We start from the raw sequence: 21,020 nt of genomic DNA, 5'->3' as shown, positions 1-21,020 counted from the left end.
TGCTTGCGCTTTGTAAAATTTCCACTTGGGGGTAGTGTTTCATTGCACAATCAAACAATGCTTTCTTCACTTAAGTATCACATATTCTAACTTGCTTTTGAACTTTCTTGTGCTTAAAAAGGGTCATAAAAGGCTGTTAGCCGTCTTAAAATCTTGATATTTTTTAACTGGTTGTTTCCTGTCGTTTCAATAATTGCATTGAAATGAACAGTTAATAAGAATTCAGTCTTTTGAGAATCCTAACACTTTTTTCTGTCTGTTAAGGGGTAATATAAGCCTCTTTCTCTTATTTTTGTGTCTTTGTAACATTTTTATTTGCAGTAAGACATCATATTATACTGTCAGAAAAAAATCTCAGCCCGCATTTTGAAAAACTCACTTCCTGTTTTCAAAAAGTTAAGTGAAAATATATATATGCCTTAGCTGATTTCAGGCATTGGCTTTTTCTCCATATTATCTCATTACCTATTTATCCAATTCCACTGTCAACCCTCACTCCAGTTTTAAAAAGAGCAATTTTTCAGAAGAAAAAAAAAATCTTGTTTCAAAAAAATTGTATGAATCATAACTATTACATTTTCATGTATACCATTCTGCTATTTATTAATTAGTAACTTTTTTATTGATATAGTTTTCAAAATCTATGCAGTAACCCTATGGAGAAGATCATTTCACAATGCAGAATCTTTGTTTCAAATAATTCTCTTAAGTTCTGTTTTTCCAAGTTATTTTCAAATAATTCTCTTAAGTTCTGTTTTTCCAAGTTATTTGGCTTTTATCTGTGTATCTTTTTATTAGTTTTTGCATGTTATTTTGTAAATTTTTTCATAAATTATTGTGTAAATTAACTTTGTTTATTCTTGTTTGATTATGTTGGCTTGGATATATGCTTTATGCTAAAATCTGTGTATTACTGTCACCATCACATACTTAACTTTCAATAAATAATACACTCTTTGAGGGCAAACACCATTCTTACACATTTGTGTGTTCTTCTGTAGATTTTCTTGCAAGTAGTAAATACTCAATGTTTGTAAATATATACTTGGATATAGGGAGATATTATATGGTAAGTATGATCAGGTGTTAAACATACAAACATGGAGTTATGGTATAAATTAGTGACTAAACATGTACTGGTTCTGTATGTAATTTTTGACCTCTTTTGATAAATAGTTTTTATTTCTTTCATTTTAGACACTGTGTATGTTGTACAAACTTAAAATACTATTTTTTAATATTTTAAGCTCATGCCTGTTGCTTTTAAAATCACCATTCTTATACATAAAGACTTTCTTATGGAGAAGATATTTCAACATTGTATGCTTAATCTTTAAAAACTTTTTTATTGTGGTAAGAATACTTACAAGATCTATCCTTTTCACAAGGTTTTAAGTGTACAATATAGTATTGTTATAGGTATGTTGTATAGCCGATCTCTAGAACTTTTTTATCTTGCATGATTGAAACTTTTTTTTTTTCTTAAGGCAGAGTTTCTACTCTGCTGTCCAGGCTGGGGTGCAGTGGCGTGATCTCAGCTCACTGCAACCTTTGCCTTCTGGGTTCAAGCGATTCTTCTGCCTCAGCCTCCTAAGTAGCTGGGATTGCAGGTGTGCGTCATCACGCCCAGCTAATTTTTGTATTTTTGGTAAAGACAGGGTTTCACCATGTTGGCCAGGTTGGTCTTGAACTCCTGACCTCAGCTGATCCCCCCACCTCAGTCTCCCAAAGTGTTGGGATTACACGCATGAGCCACCACACCCAGCCCAATGTAATTGAAACTTTATACCCATTGGTTAGCAACTCTCCATTTCCAGCATCTCCCTAGTTCCTGGCAACCATCTTTCTATTTTCTGATTCTATGAGCTTTGATATTTTAGATACCCCACATAAGTGGAATCATGCCAGTATTTGTCCTTTTGTGACTCACGTATTTCTTTTAACATAGTGTCTTCAGAATTTATTCATATTATCACATATTGCAGTATTTTATTCTTTTTAAATGCAGAATACTATTCCATTGCATGTATATACCCCATTTTCTTTATTCATTCATTTATCCATGGACATTTAGGTTGTTTCCACATCTTAGCTATTGTGAATTGTGTTGCAGTGAACATTGGAGTGCTAATACCCTTTGATATTTGGAGAGAATTTCAAGTCAGTTTTTCTTCTGATTTCAGTTGTTTTGGATAAAGACGTGGAAGTAGGATTGATCGATTTTATAGTAGTTTTGTTTTCCTGTGTATTTCATCTTAAAGTGATTTTCACATTTTTTCTTTTCTTTTGCTGAAAAGTGGGTTGAATCTTTTTTTTTTTTTTTTTTTTAACTTTTTTTCCCTGCTCCTTTTTTTTTTTTCTGGATAGGATCTTGCTCTGTTGCCCAGGCTGGAGTGCAGTGGCATGATCATAGCTCACTGCAGCATTGATTTCCCAGGTTCAAGCAATCCTCCCACCTCACCCTCCCAAGTAGCTGGGACTACAGCTACATGCCATAATGCCCAGCTAATTATTTTGGTTTTTAGTAGAGATGAAGTCTTGCTATGTTGCCCAGGCTGGTGGTCTTGGACACCTAAGCTCAAGCAGTCCTCCCACCTTAGCCTTCCAAAGTGCTGGAATTACAGGTATAAGCCACCATGCCCAGGCTTTTTTACTTTTTGAAAGAGGAAAAACACTGCATAGTTAAAAATGTTGTGAGAAGAACTCGTGTTTAAATATTTTTGCTGTTTCTTTATGTCTGTATTCAAAAATGAAGAGGAATGTTTTGAAAATGCCTGTGGTGTGTTTAGTAAGATGGGATAGGGTAGGAAGGAATTGGGCAGATGACTGAAGAGAAGTGCTAGTAATTAGAATTTCATTTTCAACACACGCACACACACACACACACTGAAAATCTAGAATAATTAATTGTTGTTTGCTTGTTTTTGCATTACAGTGAATGATTTGGGAGGGGACTTCAAAGGAGTTGGTAAAGGCTCCTTAGCTGCTGATAAGGTTGTTGAAGAAATAAGAAGGAGAGGTGGAAAAGCAGTGGCCAGCTATGGTATGGTATTTGAGAGAACTATCCTATTTATTGTCCTTCAACTAATGCTGTTTGCCACATTAATAATCTTTGAGCAAATATCTCAGTATTCCAGTGTAATTATGATTTTCTAAGTCTGCCAAATTCTCTGACTACATATTTTATATATGGGAGAATTTTTAACACTTTTGATGTAGACTATTTCATGATTCTAACCTTTATTCTGTTGTTTACTGTTTTTCTTAGTTAGCACATGATACAATTAATAAATTGTTGTAGATATGGATATGTTCTTCTAAGTTCTGTTGGGTGAATAGTATCTGTCGTGTACTCTGACCCACAGAATTTAGAAGTCCTTTGGAAGGGAGGTTGCTGAAATTTCATACAAATTTTCATTTCCCTCAGATTCAGTGGAAGAAGGAGAGAAGGTTGTGAAGACAGCACTGGATGCTTTTGGAAGAATAGGTGATGTTTCTTTGTGTTATGGCTCTTATGGAGCAACTTCTGCCTTCCTAATAAAATATTTTTAAGTTGACTTTTATTTACTAAACAGATACCTCTTTCCTCATAATCACATTTTAAAATATGATTCATAAGTTAATTATTTTACTTATTTCATAAAGGGCTTCATTGAGGTGGCAATTTTATGGCTATAGTGTTGAGTTTGTTTTTTTGCACCTTAAGTGCTTTAAAAAACTTATAAGCATTTACTCAGTGCCCTTTTTTAAATAATTCAGTTAAACCTCAAAGATGTTTATAAGATAAAAAATAAACCAATATTTTGGCAATAGAGGACCCAGTGGATTCTTTTGGAGAATTATAATAATTTGGATTAAAATGATCCAATATCTTGCAAATTACTTAAGGTGATTTCTCTGTAATAAAAATCTTAATTTTTAAGAAGTATTTGAAATAAATTGTTTAGTCTGTTGTTTCTCTCGCTAATCTTCCCAGTTTAGTCCCACATACCCTTAATAGATTATTTAACTGCTAGATGGAGGCATCACAGAAGATAAGCCCAACATGTTTAAATCTGCAAAACATTACTTATTCTTAATTGAATGCGCTCTCCCCTGTTTTGCTTGGTCTGTCACATTTATTTTTCTTATTATGTTTGATGGAACTCGTAAGAACCATGTTCACATGTCATCTGACAGGGACAGAAACCACAAAAATATGAAAATAGCCACAAGAGGGCTGAACCTTAAAACGTAATTATTTTCTTTCATAGTGAGAAAATAATTACGTATCAAGATAAGGCATCAGTTTGTAACTCTAATGGTTTTCTTTTTGGGCCTTTTACTTTTGAGTGGCAAGGAAAAAATCTAACTTGAACTTGCTAAGTGAATTCCAAGGTTAAGTGTAGAATGGCTTATGATTCTGATTCCTTAGAACCTAAGAGTTGTACAGTAGCGAATTCTATAAATAAGTGGATAGAATTTTGATAGAGAGGTGGGAAAATTTATAGATATTAGTTTGAGAGGAAGGTGCTTGATACAATGTGATGCTTAGGCTTTTGTGAATCAATTTTTTTGATGTAGGTATAGACTTTTGTTTTAATAGCACTCTTTACCTACTATATTTACTTTTTCATGGTTAAAAAAGCCAGTTTTGAGAGAAATGTGAGTTGTAAGCAAATGCAAACTACTATGCTTGCTTTTATATGTGACTTGGATCTTTTTATATTGTAGATGTTGTGGTCAACAATGCTGGGTGAGTATTTCTTTTTCATTTTTAGTGATGTCATATAATTTTTTAAAAAATATAACTTTCCTCTTCTTACCCTATACAACATTGATTTTTTAGAATTCTGAGGGATCGTTCCTTTGCTAGGATAAGTGATGAAGACTGGGGTAAGTTGATTTTAATATGTCTCTGTGGAACATACTTATCCATTTAGCCTTTTTAATATTTGATAAATTTATACATTTAAGGAAAAACCTGCTTCTGCCTACTTTGGCTGCTAGTATGTATGATGAGTAAACTGTGTACTAAAAACAATAAATAGTTAGAAGTAGCCTCTTTTAGAAAACATTTAATACGTTTAAAAAATGTGAAATCATTTGTTTAGAAGTTGTCTAAAAGGATTTTATTTCTTCAGATTTCCCTCTCCCTTTTTTTTTTTTTCTCCTTAAGAGGTTGTCAGCATTTTCCAGCTGTATTAACTCTAACAGCCTTTAATGTGCTTATCCAGCTGTGTGAATCTTTCTCAAGAGCAGGGGCAGGATATGTAAGGGAGTCTAGTGTACTAAAAATGATGGCGATCTTAGAACAGGTTAGGACAAAACCTGGATATAATTTTGTAGCTTCTAGTAAATAGGAAAGTTTTCCATTCTGTCTGAATTGGAAAGATTGAGTTTAGATAATGAACAAATCACAGTTAAGAGTTTTTTTCTTCTTTTGCTCTTCTTTGTCCTTACTTCCATTGGCCATCAGAACTAAAATGAAGAGTGGTGGCTGAGGCAGTGGGAGGCATGGCAACTGAGGTGAAACAGTGATATCATTGTTTATAGAATGTGTTTTGGGGGAATATTGCCTGACTGTCTTTTGAAAGAAGAACTAATATCTTTGATTTAGAATTAAGCTAAGAAGAGCTTTTAGTTTCTGCTTCCTTTGTAACAACTGGGATAAAAAGAAGCTAAGAAAGATAGGATTTGCTGCCAAAGGGGGCCTATGTTGGTGCTTTTCTTGGCGCTGCGATGGGACTGAGGTATTTCCTTCTCTGATGCCATCCTACTAAGCCCACTACTCCTGACTACCCTTCTCTCTTTCTTTTTTTTTAGTTCCTTTTTTCACTCTTACATTCTTCTTCTAATACACACATGAAAACATTTATTTTAACAAAATTAAGAATGCTTAAAAAATTTGACAGTTAAAATCTAGAGTTGTCTGTCTGAATGTTTCGTAAGTGGTCTTCATTAGATTGAAATCTGTGAAAACAGGCCTCTCTTTCACTAATTTACTCATTTGCAAACGGTAACAATAGGGATCTAGTGAGTATTTTGTAAATATTTCTTAATGAGCTATGTGGTTTATGATTATGCTTTAACTGATGTTAGTGTTGAGTGCCAGTTATATTTGTAAAAATCTTGGATTTTATATTAGCAAATTTTTATATAAAGTTGGCATAAATTAAGGGCGTAGCATTATATTTAGATGTATATAGGTGTTACATTAATTTTACAAATTATGAGGAAAGCTGTTGTAGTTCTAGGTGTGAACTATTGATTAGTAGCATAACTGAAATGAAGGCAAAATACTCATTGGGGTGTGACAGTAGGTGATTTTATACATTAGGTATAAAATGAACATCTTTGTATAAATACAACACTGCTTATGTTGATTCTCAGACAGGCTTATCTAAGTTTTTACAAAATATTCAATGAAAATAATTTATTGTTTTAGATCTAATCCACAGAGTTCATTTGCGGGGCTCATTCCAAGTGACACGAGCAGCATGGGATCACATGAAGAAACAGCAATATGGAAGGTAGAGTTGCATGTGGTTGTCAAGGGGGATTGAAGATGTTGTGTCTGTTTCCCTGTGTACAGGGAAAGATTATGTGAAGTGTTGTGAAATGATTTATGATATTGAGGAAAACATCTTTAGATATGGCTTTTAACATGGTTTTGACACATACCCTCATTAAATTGGTATCACTTAGTCACAGATTGGCTGAGCTGGACAGCTTTATATTTATTTTTTACCTCTTTTTGTTATTAAAGATTTTCTTGCTGTTCTCTGGCAACTTTTATTTTATTTTGAGACATAGTTTCATTCTTGCCCAGGCTGGAGTACAGTGGCATGAACATGGCTCACTGCAGCCTTACCTCCTGGACTCAAGCAGTCCTCCCACCTCAGCCTCCCAAGTAGCTGGGACTGCAGGTATGTGCCACCACACCTGGCTAAGTTTTTAATTTTTTGGTAGAGATGGTGTCTCATTTTGTTGCCCAGGCTGGTCTCTAACTCTTGGGCCCAAGTGATCTTCCTGCCTTAGTTTCTGGCATTTTAGAAGGTAGTACACACATTGAGGATTCAGCTACACCTTGTTCTGTAACGTGAATATCATTTCATGTCTTCCCAACTGGGGAGAGATGAATGGCTATTTCCTGCTGGCTGGTACTAGTCAGACATGAGTTAGTCTTTATCAACTCTTTAAGAACTGTAGGACCTCTCATGATTGCTCCTAGATAAGTAACTTGTTGTGGCAGTGCTAGTACACTTAATCCATGTTCTCTTTTGCACTCTAGTGTTGAGGTCATTCCTCTTAATTTAGTGCTCATACATACCTAATAGAAGCAAATTGCTTGTGATGCCTGTTTTTGTTGGAGATTTCTAGTTTATCCTGGTCCTGACGGTTTCTGAGAATAAATGACATGATTTATTTTACTTAGCCTAAGTAGAGTTAGTGAGGTTGGGTCAGATTTTGAGATGATTGTTTTAACGAGGCATTTAATATTATTCAGAAAGGGAGAGAGGCAAAGTGATGAGGACTGAAAAATTAGAACTGTTCGATTTAATATTTCTTGCTAAAATTTTAAGTTGTATGTTACCAGGTTATTTTATGGTTGTAAATATTTATTGTTGTTTTTGATAGATAATGAATATACATTCTTACATTTAAGTGTAAGTGTAAGATCATTTGGTTCTGGCCAGAAAATCTTTTTAAAACAGTTAAATCTTGTAGTTGAATTTTGAGAGATTACTTATATATTAATATTATTTTAGATACATGAATCATGATTGTAAGAAGCTAATGACAGTATACATAGTTGCTTTTGATAGGTGCAATAGTACCAAAACAGAATTAGAGTTGCAATGTTATCAAATTATGGAAAAGATGATATTGAGAGATTGATTTTCTTTTTAGAATTATTATGACTTCATCAGCTTCAGGAATATATGGCAACTTTGGCCAGGCAAATTATAGTGCTGCAAAGTTGGGTCTTCTGGGCCTTGCAAATTCTCTTGCAATTGAAGGCAGAAAAAGCAACATTCATTGTAACACCATTGCTCCTAATGCTGGATCACGGATGACTCAGACAGTTTTGCCTGAAGGTTAGTAAACAAGCTTATATTTTTCAGTGCTGTTACTTACAAATCTATGTGGAGTGAGCTTTGCCAAAGTATTTAATTTTCTGAATACTTAAAAATTATTATTTTTTCAATTTCAAAAGCATTATGTGTAAATTGTGTTCTTTGTGGAAAATTTAGAAAAGCACAAAGGAAAAAATAAAAAATGACCCATAATTCTACTACATTGATAAAAACTTTCATTCTTTTTCTCTGTATAGTCTTTTTTTTTTACAGAATGGGGTAATATTCTTCCTGTTTCATAATAATTATTGTAAAAATAGATTATTTTTAGAGCAGTTCTAGATTTACAGAAAAATTGTACAGAGAATTCTTATATACTTTACCTCCCACAGTTTCCCTTGCTATTAACATCTTTGGTCAGAGTGGTATATTTATTACAACTGATGAACCAGTATGGAACCATTATGATAAGCTAAACTTCATCATTTACACTGGGATTCACCCTTTGTGTTGTACAATTGTATGGGTTTTGACAAATGCATAAAGTTATGTATCCACTGTTACAGTGTCATACAGAACAGTTTTACTTCCCTAAAAATCCCCTGTGCTTCACCTGTTTCGCTCTCCCCTTTTCTTTCTGAATTCTCAGGGATTGAAGCTCACTTCTTCTTATTGTTCAGTAATATTCCATGGTATGAATGTACTACAATTTGTTTATTCATACACCTATTGAGGGAGATCACGATTGCTTCCAGTTTTTGGCACTTATTAATAAAGCTGCCATAAACATTCATGTGCAGGTTTTTGTGTAGACATAAGTTTTTAAGTCATTTGGGCACATACCATGGAGTGTGATTGCTGGATGCTATGATAAGACTAGGTTTAGCTTTGTAAGAGATTGCTAAACTGTCTTCCAAAATGATTGTATCATTTTGCGTTCCCACCAGCAATTAATGAGAGTTCTTGTTGCTCCACATCCTCGCCAGCATTTTTTGTTGTCAGTACTTTGGATTTTAGGTTTTCTAATAGATATGTAGTGATATCTTATTGTTTTAATTTGCACTTACCTAGTGACGTATGGTATAGAGCATTTTTTTCCTATGCTTATTTGGCATTTATTTGTCTTTTTTGTTGAGACGTCTATTCACATCTTTCACTCATTTTTAAATTGGATTGTTTGTTTTCTTGAATGTTAAGGGTTCTTTGTATATTTTAGAAACAAGTCCTTTATCAGATACATGTTTTAGAAATTTTTTTTTTCAGTCTGTGGCTTGTCTTTCTGTTCTCTTCATCTCCTTTACTTTTGAAGGATACGTTCATTGGATACAGAATTCTAGGTTGGTGGCTTTTTTCTTTCAACGTTTTAAATACAGGCATATCTTGGAGATGTTGCAGGTTTGGTTGTAGATCATCACAATAAAGCTAAGATTGCAATGAAACAAGTCATATAAATTTTTTGGTTTCTCAGTGCATGTAAAAGTTATGTTTACAGTATACTGTAGTTTATTAAATGTGCAAGAGCATTATGTGTAGATCTAAACTATATACATGCCTTAATTAAAAACCACTTTGTTATTAAAAAATGCCAATATGGATAAATGAAGCGAGCACATGCTGTTGGAAAAATGACGCTGATAGACTTGCTTCACGTAGAGTTGCCACAAGCCTTCAGTTTGTGAAAAATGCAATATTTGCATAGCACAATAAAGTGGAATATAATAAAATGAGATATGCCTGTATTTCACATCACTTTCCTCTTGGTTCCGTGGTTTCAGAAAGGAAGTGTGACATAATTCTTATCCTTATTCCTCTATAGGTAAGGCGTTTTTTTTCCCCTCTGGCTTCTTGCAAGATTTTCTCCTTATCTTTGGTTTTCCGCAGTTTGTGTATGATGTGTTTAGGTGGAGATTTTTGATATTTATGCTGCCTGTTACCCTCTGAGGTGCCTGTCATTAATTTTGGAAAATTCTCAGCCATCATTCCTTCAGATATTTCTGCTGCTTATTCTCTTTTTCTTCTTCTCGGATTCTCATTGTATCCAGGTTATATCTTTTGTAATTGTCCCACAGTTCTTAGATATTTATTCTGTTCCATTTTTCTCATTCCTTTTTTGCGTTTCCGTTCAGGAAGTTTATATTGACATATCTTCAAGCTCACTGATTCTTTCTTCATTTCTTGTACAGTGGTTTTGATTTCTAGTATTTTCTTTTGATCCTTTTTTAGAGTTTTATCTCTCAGCTTAAAGTAACCATCTGTTCTTGTGTATTATTCACTTTTTCCATTAGAGCCCTAAGCATAGTAATCATAGTTATTTTAAATTCCTTGTCTGTTAATCTCCAAACCTCTGCCATATATGAATCAGGTTCTAATGTTTGTCTCTTTAGCCTATGCTTTTTCTTGCCTTTTAACATGGGTTGCAATTTTTTTGTTGAAAGTAAAAAATAACGCTATTGAGTAGTAGCAAATGAGATTAATAGGCCTTTAGTGTGAGGTTTTATGATTATCTCGTTAGGAGTTAGGCCGTGTTTATTATTTACTATAGCTATGGGTATCATAGCTATAGTAAATAATAAACACGGCCTAACTCCTAACGAGATAATCAGAGGCTTCTGCTTCCTCTCTCTTCTTGTTTTTTTATACTCTGTTGTCTTTGAGTTTCCTTAGAAATAGAGTTTGTATCTTGAAGCTCTCACTTGTAATTGTTATTATACTGGAGCCCTGTTGACAGAATGGAAAGGTATCGGGGAGGGGAAGTGTTGTGTACTCTTATTATTAAATCTCCATTTTTTTTAGTGGGTCAGAGTCCTGGGTTGGTACCTTCAGAAGAGTTTTTTAGCCTTTTTTTCTTCTCCTTCCCTTATCTGAGATGGGAAAGCTAGAGAAGTTCCAATTGTCTAATCACTCTTCCCCTAGGTCAGACAAGGCTCTAGTAAAGTAGTGTCTCTTGAGCAGGATAAGTAGAACAGAACACTCTGGGCATATTTCACAATGGTTTCTTTCCCCTTTTCTTCTGCAAAGCATGAGGGGATTTTTCTCTGATCTTCACTATGTGGTGGGAAATTTGGGAGGTAAAACTTCCAGAAGTTTTGGAGTCCCCTCCTAAGTTTGGGCCCTCCTAAGATCAAACAAGTCCACATTCAGCCTCTAGCAACTTGTCATTACTGTTTAAGTGTTCTGACTGCTTGGGCTCTGGAGGCTTCTGTTCCCAGTAAGCTGGGTTTTCTGCGTTTGCCTGTGTCTCCAGTTTTCCCGGTGGTGATTTGCCCTGTGACCTGAATTCTCTGGTGCCGATAAGCAGAGTTGTTGATTTTTAGCTTGTTAAGCTTTTATCTTGGTTTGAGGATGGAAGTAACAACTTCCAAGCTCTTTTTTATGTTGGAGTGCAGACTGGAGTCTAATTATTATTATCTTTTCTTTTCCCATATCATGAACATTTTCCCATTTAATAAAATAGTGCAGGGTATCTTTTAATGGTTGCATTATATTTTACCTTATTCATGTTCCATAATTTAAAAAAATGCTTTTTATGGTCATAGTTTATTTGTGTAAAAAAAGACTTTTTTGTGTAGCTTTCCAATATACATAAGAGTAAAGAAAGTTAAGAACCATTTGTACCCATTATTCAGCTTCAGCAAATGGTCAACAGCCAATTTGGTTTCATTTTTTGATCACCTTCTCCCTTTTCTTCTGCAGTATTTCAAAGTAAATCCTAGACATTGTATTTCACCTAATGAACACTTGGAAATGAATATCTGACAGATATGGACACGTAACCACAATGCCATTATCATAACCAAACAAAATAACTTGCTAATATCCCCTAATACCAAATTCATATTCAAATTTTCTAGTTGTCTTGAAAGAGATATTTTTAGAGTTGGTTTATTCCGCTAAGGATCCAAGCAAGGTCCACAGGCATTTTTGTTGTTATAGCTCTTAAGTTTCCTTTAACACGTAATAGTTCATGTTCCCTTTTTTAAAAAAAAGTCAAGCTGGACAGGGTGGTTTGTGTCTGTAGTCACAGCTACTTGGAAGGCTAAGGTGAAAGGATTCTTGAGCCCAGGAATTTGAGGCTGCAGTGAGCTATGGTTGTACCACTGCGCTCCCGCCTGGGTAATGGACTGAGACCCTGCCTTAAAAAGAAAAAAAGCTGTTTGTTTGTTCAAGAATCTAGTTCTTTTGTTCTATAGACTATTCCTCATTCTTGATTTGGGTTGTCTTTGCACCTTTGTGGAAAATCAATCGAATACTTACCCCGGGTCTGTTTCTGGCTTCTCTGTTCTATTCCGTTGATCTGTGCGCCTGTCCTTTCAGCAATATCATGATGTTTTGATTATTCTAGTTTTATATTAAGTCTTGGAATGAGATAGTGTGAGTCTTTCAACTTTCTTTAAAAATTTAAATGGATAATTGAGAGCCTGCCTTTCTTTACGTATGTATATATATTAGTTGACTATGGAGAATTGTAGTTTTTGGTACTCTTGGTTTTTATATATTTCTGAAAAGAAGATTTACATAATACTTTAAAAGTAGCTTCTGTGAAATGGTACAAAATAATTGATGGGATTATTTTAAAATTAGCTACTTGATGGAACACAAATACTTACAGTACCATTTATTTTCCATATTTGAACTAACATTCATTTTAGAACTTGGGATTTGTAATACTACAGCAGTACTTTGCAGCCTTTGCCAAGAGCTGTGTCTAACCAATTTTCTTTAGTGTAGAATACCTATTTGGACCTGACATCTAATGTTTTTCCCGTTTCCTTGACAGCAGAGCCATTTTTAAAGCCTCGTATTCTTTAAAAACTCTTCATGTTCTCATAGTTGTGTCAAGGGAATTCTTGTTAAAGAATCATGTAATGTGAAAGATACACACTTTGTTTCCTTTTAAGTATGATACTATATAGGCATGAAACAGTATAGGTTATAGATACAAGAAGTAAAGCATAAAAATGTATCGAATATTCATGAACTCACTTCTCAACCCAAGAATTGGAACATTGCCAATAACTTGCATCTAACTTTGTACTTTCTTTCTACCCCTCTGCTTCATACCAAGAGACAAATCACTAGTTAGAATTTGTGCTGATCATCCCTTTGTTAGATTTCTACCTTTAGTCACTTTTTGCTGTGGGTTCTAGACTCTTTGGGAAGCAGTACGTTTTCAAGAAAGTACTTAAAAGTTTAGGTTTTAAATTTGTTTTTCTTTGGGAATATGCTGCCATTTATTTGAACAGATCTGGACCACCAAACCGTTAAGTAAATGTTTAATCCTTTATGCCTACCATGCTCTAGTAAAAGAAGTTTAGAAAATAAAGTCTACTTTAGACAAATGACTTAATCTTTCTGGATCTGTTTTCTCTTTCACAGAGTAAGAGAGTTATAGATCATTTAAAAATTTCCTTTAATTTTGGGACTATTGTTTCTAGTCCTAAAGTTCCATTATTTTATTCTGCTTTTTTCTTACTCTTTTATAGTTTAGAATATCTGAAAATTTATTTTGACCTGAAGCTTTTCTTCTCCTCTAAAATATTTCCTTATGGGCAATTAAAGAAATTATTTGTTAAAGAACCAGATATTATGAGTAATGTGTGGAGACATTTTTGCTATTTCATTTCCCCTTTGAAATATACTTGATACATGAAAAATAATATGTATAACTTACATGTTTCTTACATGAAATAAAATAAAACCCTATAATGAGTATCCAGGAACTAACTTTCTAAGCTGTTTTAGTTGTTTCCTGCTGTGTAGTAAACTACTCTAAAACTTAGTGGATTAAAACAGCAAAAAACAGTGAGATTTATTATCTCACTCAATTTCTGGGGTCAGGGATTTAGCCTAACTAGGAGGTTCTGCTTCTAGGTCTTTAATGAGGTTCTAACGAAGATGTTTGCTGGCGCTGAAGTCATTTGAAAGCTTGGCTTGGAGGATTTACTGCCAAGATCATTTGTGCACATGGTAGTTGCCAAGAGGCCTCTGTTCCTTCCTACCTGTTGTCAGGAGGCCTCAGTTTCTCACCAGGTGGCCTTTTCCATAGGACTGCTTTTGACATGGCAGCTGGCTTTCCCCAGAGCTAACGATTTGAAAGAGAGGGCCACTAAGACAGAAGCTGCAGTGTCTTTTATAACCTGTTTCAGAAGAGATGTACCATCACGTTTATCCTATCCTGTTGATCACACAGACTAGCCTTCGTACACTGTGAAAAAGGACTACAGCAAGGGATAAATTAAAGGACATGGGAGTCATTGAAGATCATCTTGATGACATGCTGTCATGCGGCTCCAAACTGGAGCATTTCCATAACTTGTATCTATTTTTGTTACCTTTTTACCTCACCCCATTTCCTCCCCCAAGAGGTAATCACTTAAAGAGAATATTCATTCACTTACCTTTAATTTTTTTTTAATAAAAATTACATGGACAAACACTTGATTGTTTGGTTTTCTTGTTTTTGATCTTTTTGACATTTGTCATTTAAAAAAATTTTTGGGAATTATACTTTGTCTTTCCAGGCAATTTTAGGGCTCTAAGATTTATATATAGCTGTAGCTCATTCAGTTTTATTGCTGCAAGACTATTATGTGAATTTATTTAATTCTTATTAAGGAACATATATGTTGCTTTTTAACTAATTTGCTTTTATTCTTGTACATGTGTTCTGGATAACAAGAACAATAACTTTTCTTGGATATGTACTTTGAAGTAAAATTGTTGAGTCAGGAAGGGTACAAATGCTAATTAATAGTTAACTTTTCTTTATAATATATTTTAAATTCCAACATTTCTATTCCATTGTAGTTTAAATCTGCTGTTTCTTTAACTTTTTCTCATAGTGGCTTTCCTTCATGATTTCTCATTACTAGCTCTTTACCTGATCTTATTCCGTGTTTGTTCTGTGTTCTAAGTTGGCAATGTTTTCTTCAGAGAGGATCTGTCTTTGCTACTGCTGGTTACCAGGAGGCATAGCCAATTTTGGTCTGCCCAGTCTTCCTTAAAAGTTGAAGTTCAGTGTAGAACAGTTTAGGTTTAGGACCCCATCTTGATGCTGGCCTACCTCTGAGTACCTAGGTATCAGTACTGTTATTTGTATCATTCTCAGGCACTAGGGACTCTTTTCTATTTTTTTTTTTTTTTTCTGGTTGGAGGATACCTTTTTTATCTCAGTAATGCTTTAAAAGAATCTCATTTCTGGAAGCAGAAGCATTCCTCAAGAGTACTTGGCTCACTGTAATGCTAGATATCCTGACATCTAGTATTGTGGAAGAAACACTGGGTTAAGTAAGTAAACCTTTCTATTTTTAATTTCATATAACTTTATATCTTAATAGCTATGGAACTTCTCTGATCTTTTATTTACTCTCTTGAGGTTGGTTTTTTATTTATAAAACTGAGTTTAATAGATGCTGGCTAACCTAGGAGTTTGAGAATGAACTGGAAAGCAAGAATATTTGCTTATATTATTAGTGATAATATATAAAGTAAACTGCAAGACAGACATATTTTTTTCTATGTGCCTTATGTTCTTTTCTTTTTTCTCACCTAAGGTAATAGATACTCTTGCATTTTATAGATGTGCTTATTTTGCATTCAGTTTGAAGTTAGTCAACTCAAATATCCAAATCCCTGTACATAAATATCCTTTAGCATTCAATTTTGCCAATAGATATATGGGAAATGTGAGCAATGTTATGTATTGAGATGAATGGGTATTTAAGTTAATAATTTATTTCATTGTACAATTTGAGATGACTGGAGTCTTCCTTTCGTTTTTTCCTCATGCATATGATGAAAAATGGAAGACAGGGTGCCATTGGAATGCTTGTGTACTTTGAGAGCTTTTAGAGTCTATAAACTGAAGAATTTTTGCAACTGCTTTTTAATTTACAGGGGCTATATACACCATCTTTTTTACTTTAACATTAATACAAAATTGTATTTTGTCATTTCACAATTTTTGCATTTATTGGATCTTTTAGATAAAATTCTATAGTATTTAAGGTATTGTAAGATACAAATTGTATCTCATTTGAGCCTTGGAACAGCTTGGTGGAATAGCAAGTGGAAGTATTTAAATTACTAGCTTATTAATGAAGATAGAGACCTAGGGAAGTTGAATGATGGACTCACGTTCTTAAGTTGCTTGCATAGCAGGTTCAGTACTAGAATCCAGCTCTTCACGTTCTTCATGTAGCACCTTTCTGCTTCACCAAGCTACTCACAGAAAGTGCAATGGGAAAGAGAAGTTGGTTAAGGACTACGAAAGTAAAGTTAGATAGAAGGAATAAATTCTAGTATTTGATAGTACAATAGAGAAATTATAGTTAACTCTAATTTATTGTGCATTTCAAAATAGCTAGAGGAGAAGATTTGTAATGTTCTTAACCCAAAGACAAGATAAATGTTTGAGTTGATGGGTATACCAGTTACCCTGATTTGGTCATTACACATCGTATAAGGCATCATAATATCACATGTACCTTCAGAATATGTATAACTAGTATATATTAATTTTTAAAAAGTCAAAAAAGTAACATATGCAATGGGAGAGTAGTTCTTATACTTTGTGCCCTCATCAGTGATGTCTGCAAGGTCTATTTCAATCATTATCTGCCTTCCCTGGTGGTCTAGTGGTTAGGATTCAGCACTCTCAATCATTTTCTGCCACTATAGTGGTCTAGGCTGTTTTGTGGTTTTCTAGATTCTTGTTAATAGCTGGGAGAATAGAATAATTTTGGGAATGAATGGTACCCAAGTTTCTCATGTTAAATACAGTTTTGCTCACCAATCTTTGTCTAGGCAGTTCTAACTTTTCTTCTTGTGAACAGTATTGATATGTTACTCATCTTGGAAAGGTGTGTCTGATACTTACAATTTCAGAAGCTTGAGAGCCCTTTAGAAATGGCTCAGTTGAGGTTAAAAAAAGTTCTTCCCAAAGCCTTAAATGTTAAACTAGTTATGTACATACTCATTTTGTTCTTATTTTAAAGGTCTCTGAATTACCTATAATTTTATAAGTAAGAAATTATTAGACAGTAAAATGATGGGTAAGATATGTGTATATTCTTTATTTCAGATCTCGTGGAAGCTCTGAAGCCAGAGTATGTGGCACCACTTGTCCTTTGGCTTTGTCATGAGAGTTGTGAGGAGAATGGTGGCTTGTTTGAGGTATTTGCACCTTCCTGTTTTCTCTTATTAGTTTTCTCCAGTTGCTTACATTTGTAAAAATCTGCACCAGTGGACATCACTTGTATATTCTTAAATATTGTGTCTATGTTGTAATTAAAAGTGGTGACTAATACCCATTTTTTGGAAAGTAACAGCAACTTTATAAATTGTGTTTTTACTTAGTTCTACATTTGTAACATTCCTACCAAATGGAGATGTGGCTGGTTTGATGTGTTCAGTCAAAATGTGGGAAATTTCATTATTTAAGAAGCTGAATGATAAGGTGGAAAGATGAAGCTTGGAGTTTAGAGTTAACCAGGCCAGATTTTGAATTCTTATTCTGGGAATTGCTGGTTTGACCTTCCTGAACTTTAGTTTCCTGGGGTTCCTTGTGATAGCTACAAGTCATATTTTAAACCCTTGGCATAGGGCCTAATACATAGCACCACCCACCAATTTTAATTATCAGTATAGCAGGAATTTAATCTTGTGTGATAGGTCAATAAATGTAACATTACTTATTTTTACATAAAAAATAAACTTTTCTATTTTTCTTTATTTCGAAGTTTTAAATGTTTATTATAAAAATAATTATCCACACATAATCCCATCATGAAGTGAGATCCATTGTTCACTGTTTGATGAAATTTGGCTCAATTTAAAGTGAGGGATATATTAGCTTATTTCATTTGAATGAAAAGCTGATGGGTAAGTTAAGGAAAAAAAAAACAGTCTACATATCTCTAAGCTCCTCCTCCTCCACTTTCCTAATCAGACTCATTGAATGTGAATTGTGGCATATTAGAAGTAGAAAGAACTTTATAACTCTATTTTATAGAAGAGGAAAGTTTAATAATATCAAGCCATCTGTAGTCCAAAATTTTGCCTGCTCTTCTTTTACCTCATTAAGGAATTTTTAAAAACTATTTATCTTTTACAATTATGTTTAGTACTAACTTTGTGAACAAAAATAGTATGTGCTCTTTGTGAAAATTTCAAATATGTAAGAACATATAAAAAATAAAATAAAAATTTTCCACATTATCACTGTCCAGAGAGAACTAGGATTAATATTTTTATGTATTTCCTTCTAGTCTTTTATTAGATATGTGTTTTAATTTTTATTTTTTTTGAGATGGGGTCTCACTCTGTTGCCCAGGCTGAAGTGCAGTGGTGTGATTTTGGTTCACTGCAGCCTCCGCCTCCTGGATTCAAGTGATTCTCCTGCCTCAGCCTCCTAAGTATTTGGGATTACAGGCACCCACCACCAAGCTCAGCTAATTTTTAAATTTTTAGTAGAGACGGGGTTTCACCATGTTGGTCAGGCTGGTCTCAAACTCCTGATCTCAAATGATCTGCCTGCCTTGGCCTCCCAAAATCCTGGGATTACAGGCGTGAGCTACCGCGCTCGGCCCAGATAGGCGTTTTATACACCCAAACACACAGACAATTAGGATCATGCTGCAGATGAAGTTTTGTTATGTTACTGTTTTCTTTTACTATATTGTGAACATTTTTAGTGAGGAACATTTGGCATGCATGATTGATAAAATATACTACGAGATGTGCATAACATCCTGACTTAAACCTTGAAAGTAAATTGCCACTTTTTGAAGTTCTGATAAATCTAGAGTGGCAGATACAAATATTTTTAGCTCAGCTGGAGCAATCGTTTTTAGCACCTGAGAGGAGCTTATAACTTATTACTTCACTTCCAAAATACAGCAAAAAGTGGTGGTTATTTTGCCTGATATCAAAACCACTGCTGATTTGTCTACTGTAACTATATCAAGGCTGACTAGCTGTATCATAAAAGATGCAGGCATATTAATAGAGAGGGCAAAGGGTGACGAAAAGCCACACCCTTGAACTTAGAGCCACTAGGACGTCTGCTGATACGTTTCTTCTATCTTATGCATGTGACATTTTTGTGGTAAGTTTGGGCACACTGTAGTTGTGGTGTTTGAAGTCATGACAAACACATTTTCTTTACATCAGACTTTTTTTTTAAGGATTTTTCTTGAATGACCTCTAGAAAAAATTATAGAAGTGAAAAATTGATCTTCCTGGGTAGCAGTTATTATTTGGTCATTTGTCTTATCTCTACATATAGATGTTTCATTAAAATGAGTATATGTAGTTCGCTAAGTCAAATACTTTTTTTATTTGGCTTTGGTTTTCTTTGTAATTCAGTAGTTCCTTCAAGAGGGACATTTATTTTGATCTCATGATATGCTAGGCAGTGTACTATTTATATTGTTTGCTTCATGGTAACCACATGAAATATGTACTGTCATTTTTATTTTACATTTGAGGAAACTTGGATTTAGGTAGGTCACATAATTTGGCCAGGGTAGTCAGTAGACAAATTTGTGTCAAGTCTTGGTCTCTGACATCAGATTCATTCTTTTCTATTACATGCATTTCTACTTCATTGTGCTGTTTTATGTTTGTGCTCTGATAACATGAACAGTGCAAAGTCATGGGGGCCAGTGGACTTTTATAGAGCTCCATTATTTTCATCTCCCATCACCTGGAATTGTAATACTCCTAGTAAAGGAGCTGACTTTTTTTTAATTAAAAAAAAATTGTATTGGTGATTTCACATTAGATGGTATAATGTTTCCCCCCTCTTTTTGGTAGGTTGGAGCAGGATGGATTGGAAAATGTAAGTCTCTCTCAGTTTTTGGTTTGTATAGATTATTTCCTTATCTTTAAACCTGCATATCTAGTTGACGTAGGTAAGATTTTTGTCAAATGCCTAACCATTGGATATAGTGCTTGCATATTCAAACTTAAGCATTGCTATAGCAACAGATATTTTTAAACATTGTGATTGTCCTTTAGGTCTGTGGCCCTTTGAAGACCCTATCTATTCTTCCTGTAGGCAGTCGTTATTCAGGACTTGTCCTGTCTTACTCAGAACTGGCTATTCCTTCAGACAGCATATATTGATAGTCATCCTCCCGTGTCTTTGGCTTCCCACATGCTTGTTCTTGCTGTTTCAGCAGAGAAATGAGTGGGAGGGAAAGCGGTTTTGGAAAAAGATGGGCTGAGCCTATTCTAGAGCAGCAGGCAAGTTCTCCAATTTTCCCATGTCATTATTTTCTTCCATGAAGTAGGAGATGTCAAGGGGAGTGAGGAATCACACTGGACAACTTTCTGGGACAGAAATTGCAGCTGATCTATGGGAATGATTCCGCTTTAGCCCAGTAGTAAATTTACTTGGCTTCAACCCTCTCCTACCCCATCTCTCAAACCTTGTGAACTCCAAATTTGAGAATTGCTTTATGGCACTAAGAAAATTGTGAAAATGTCTGTGTCTCAACTCCTATTGGGTTGGCTGTGGGTGTCAAAATTAATCCAATTAACCGAATCATTTAAAAGGTTGCTGTCACTGGAGGGCACTGCTGTAGTAGTATAGCATTTTTAGAATTAATGGTCATTTTCTCTGTTAAAGTGGCTTATGTTCTTGAAGCATTTTTGAGTGTCTTATCACATTCATTTACAAAAGGAACCTAAGGTTTTACAGTAAAAGCTATATCTGGTACTTTATCAGTAGGAAAGCTCTAGACACAGGCATTTCTGTCATTCCCAAATACAAATCTTCAGTTTAACAATCATCAATGTCTGACTATTATGTTTAAATAAGGTTATTAGTAGTTATTTATTCCTCTGGTTTTTAAAAAGAAAACAGTGTTAAAAATTCTCCTTATGCAGCAGTAATGGTTTTTATGAATCTGTGCGTTCTGACTGACTTCTTGTGGAAATAGAGGTAGAGCAAAG

At 34.3% G+C, this 21,020-nt stretch overlaps 1 protein-coding gene across 1 annotated transcript in view; it reads left to right on the top strand.

The window, feature by feature from the left end:
* HSD17B4 (hydroxysteroid 17-beta dehydrogenase 4) overlaps positions 1-21,020 on the top strand; it is an 89,965-nt gene that overhangs the window by 21,017 nt on the left and 47,928 nt on the right. The window contains exons 3-10 of the mRNA XM_023197323.2: positions 2,936-3,043; positions 3,428-3,487; positions 4,714-4,735; positions 4,829-4,875; positions 6,428-6,512; positions 7,894-8,081; positions 17,143-17,234; positions 19,878-19,902. Coding sequence (XP_023053091.1) covers positions 2,936-3,043; positions 3,428-3,487; positions 4,714-4,735; positions 4,829-4,875; positions 6,428-6,512; positions 7,894-8,081; positions 17,143-17,234; positions 19,878-19,902 — 627 coding nt within the window. The remainder of the gene's footprint in view (positions 1-2,935; positions 3,044-3,427; positions 3,488-4,713; positions 4,736-4,828; positions 4,876-6,427; positions 6,513-7,893; positions 8,082-17,142; positions 17,235-19,877; positions 19,903-21,020) is intronic.

This window comes from Piliocolobus tephrosceles, chromosome 4, assembly GCF_002776525.5.
Source record: "Piliocolobus tephrosceles isolate RC106 chromosome 4, ASM277652v3, whole genome shotgun sequence".
NCBI classification, from domain to species: Eukaryota; Metazoa; Chordata; class Mammalia; order Primates; family Cercopithecidae; genus Piliocolobus; species Piliocolobus tephrosceles.
This window is presented reverse-complemented; position numbering and strand designations above follow the sequence as displayed.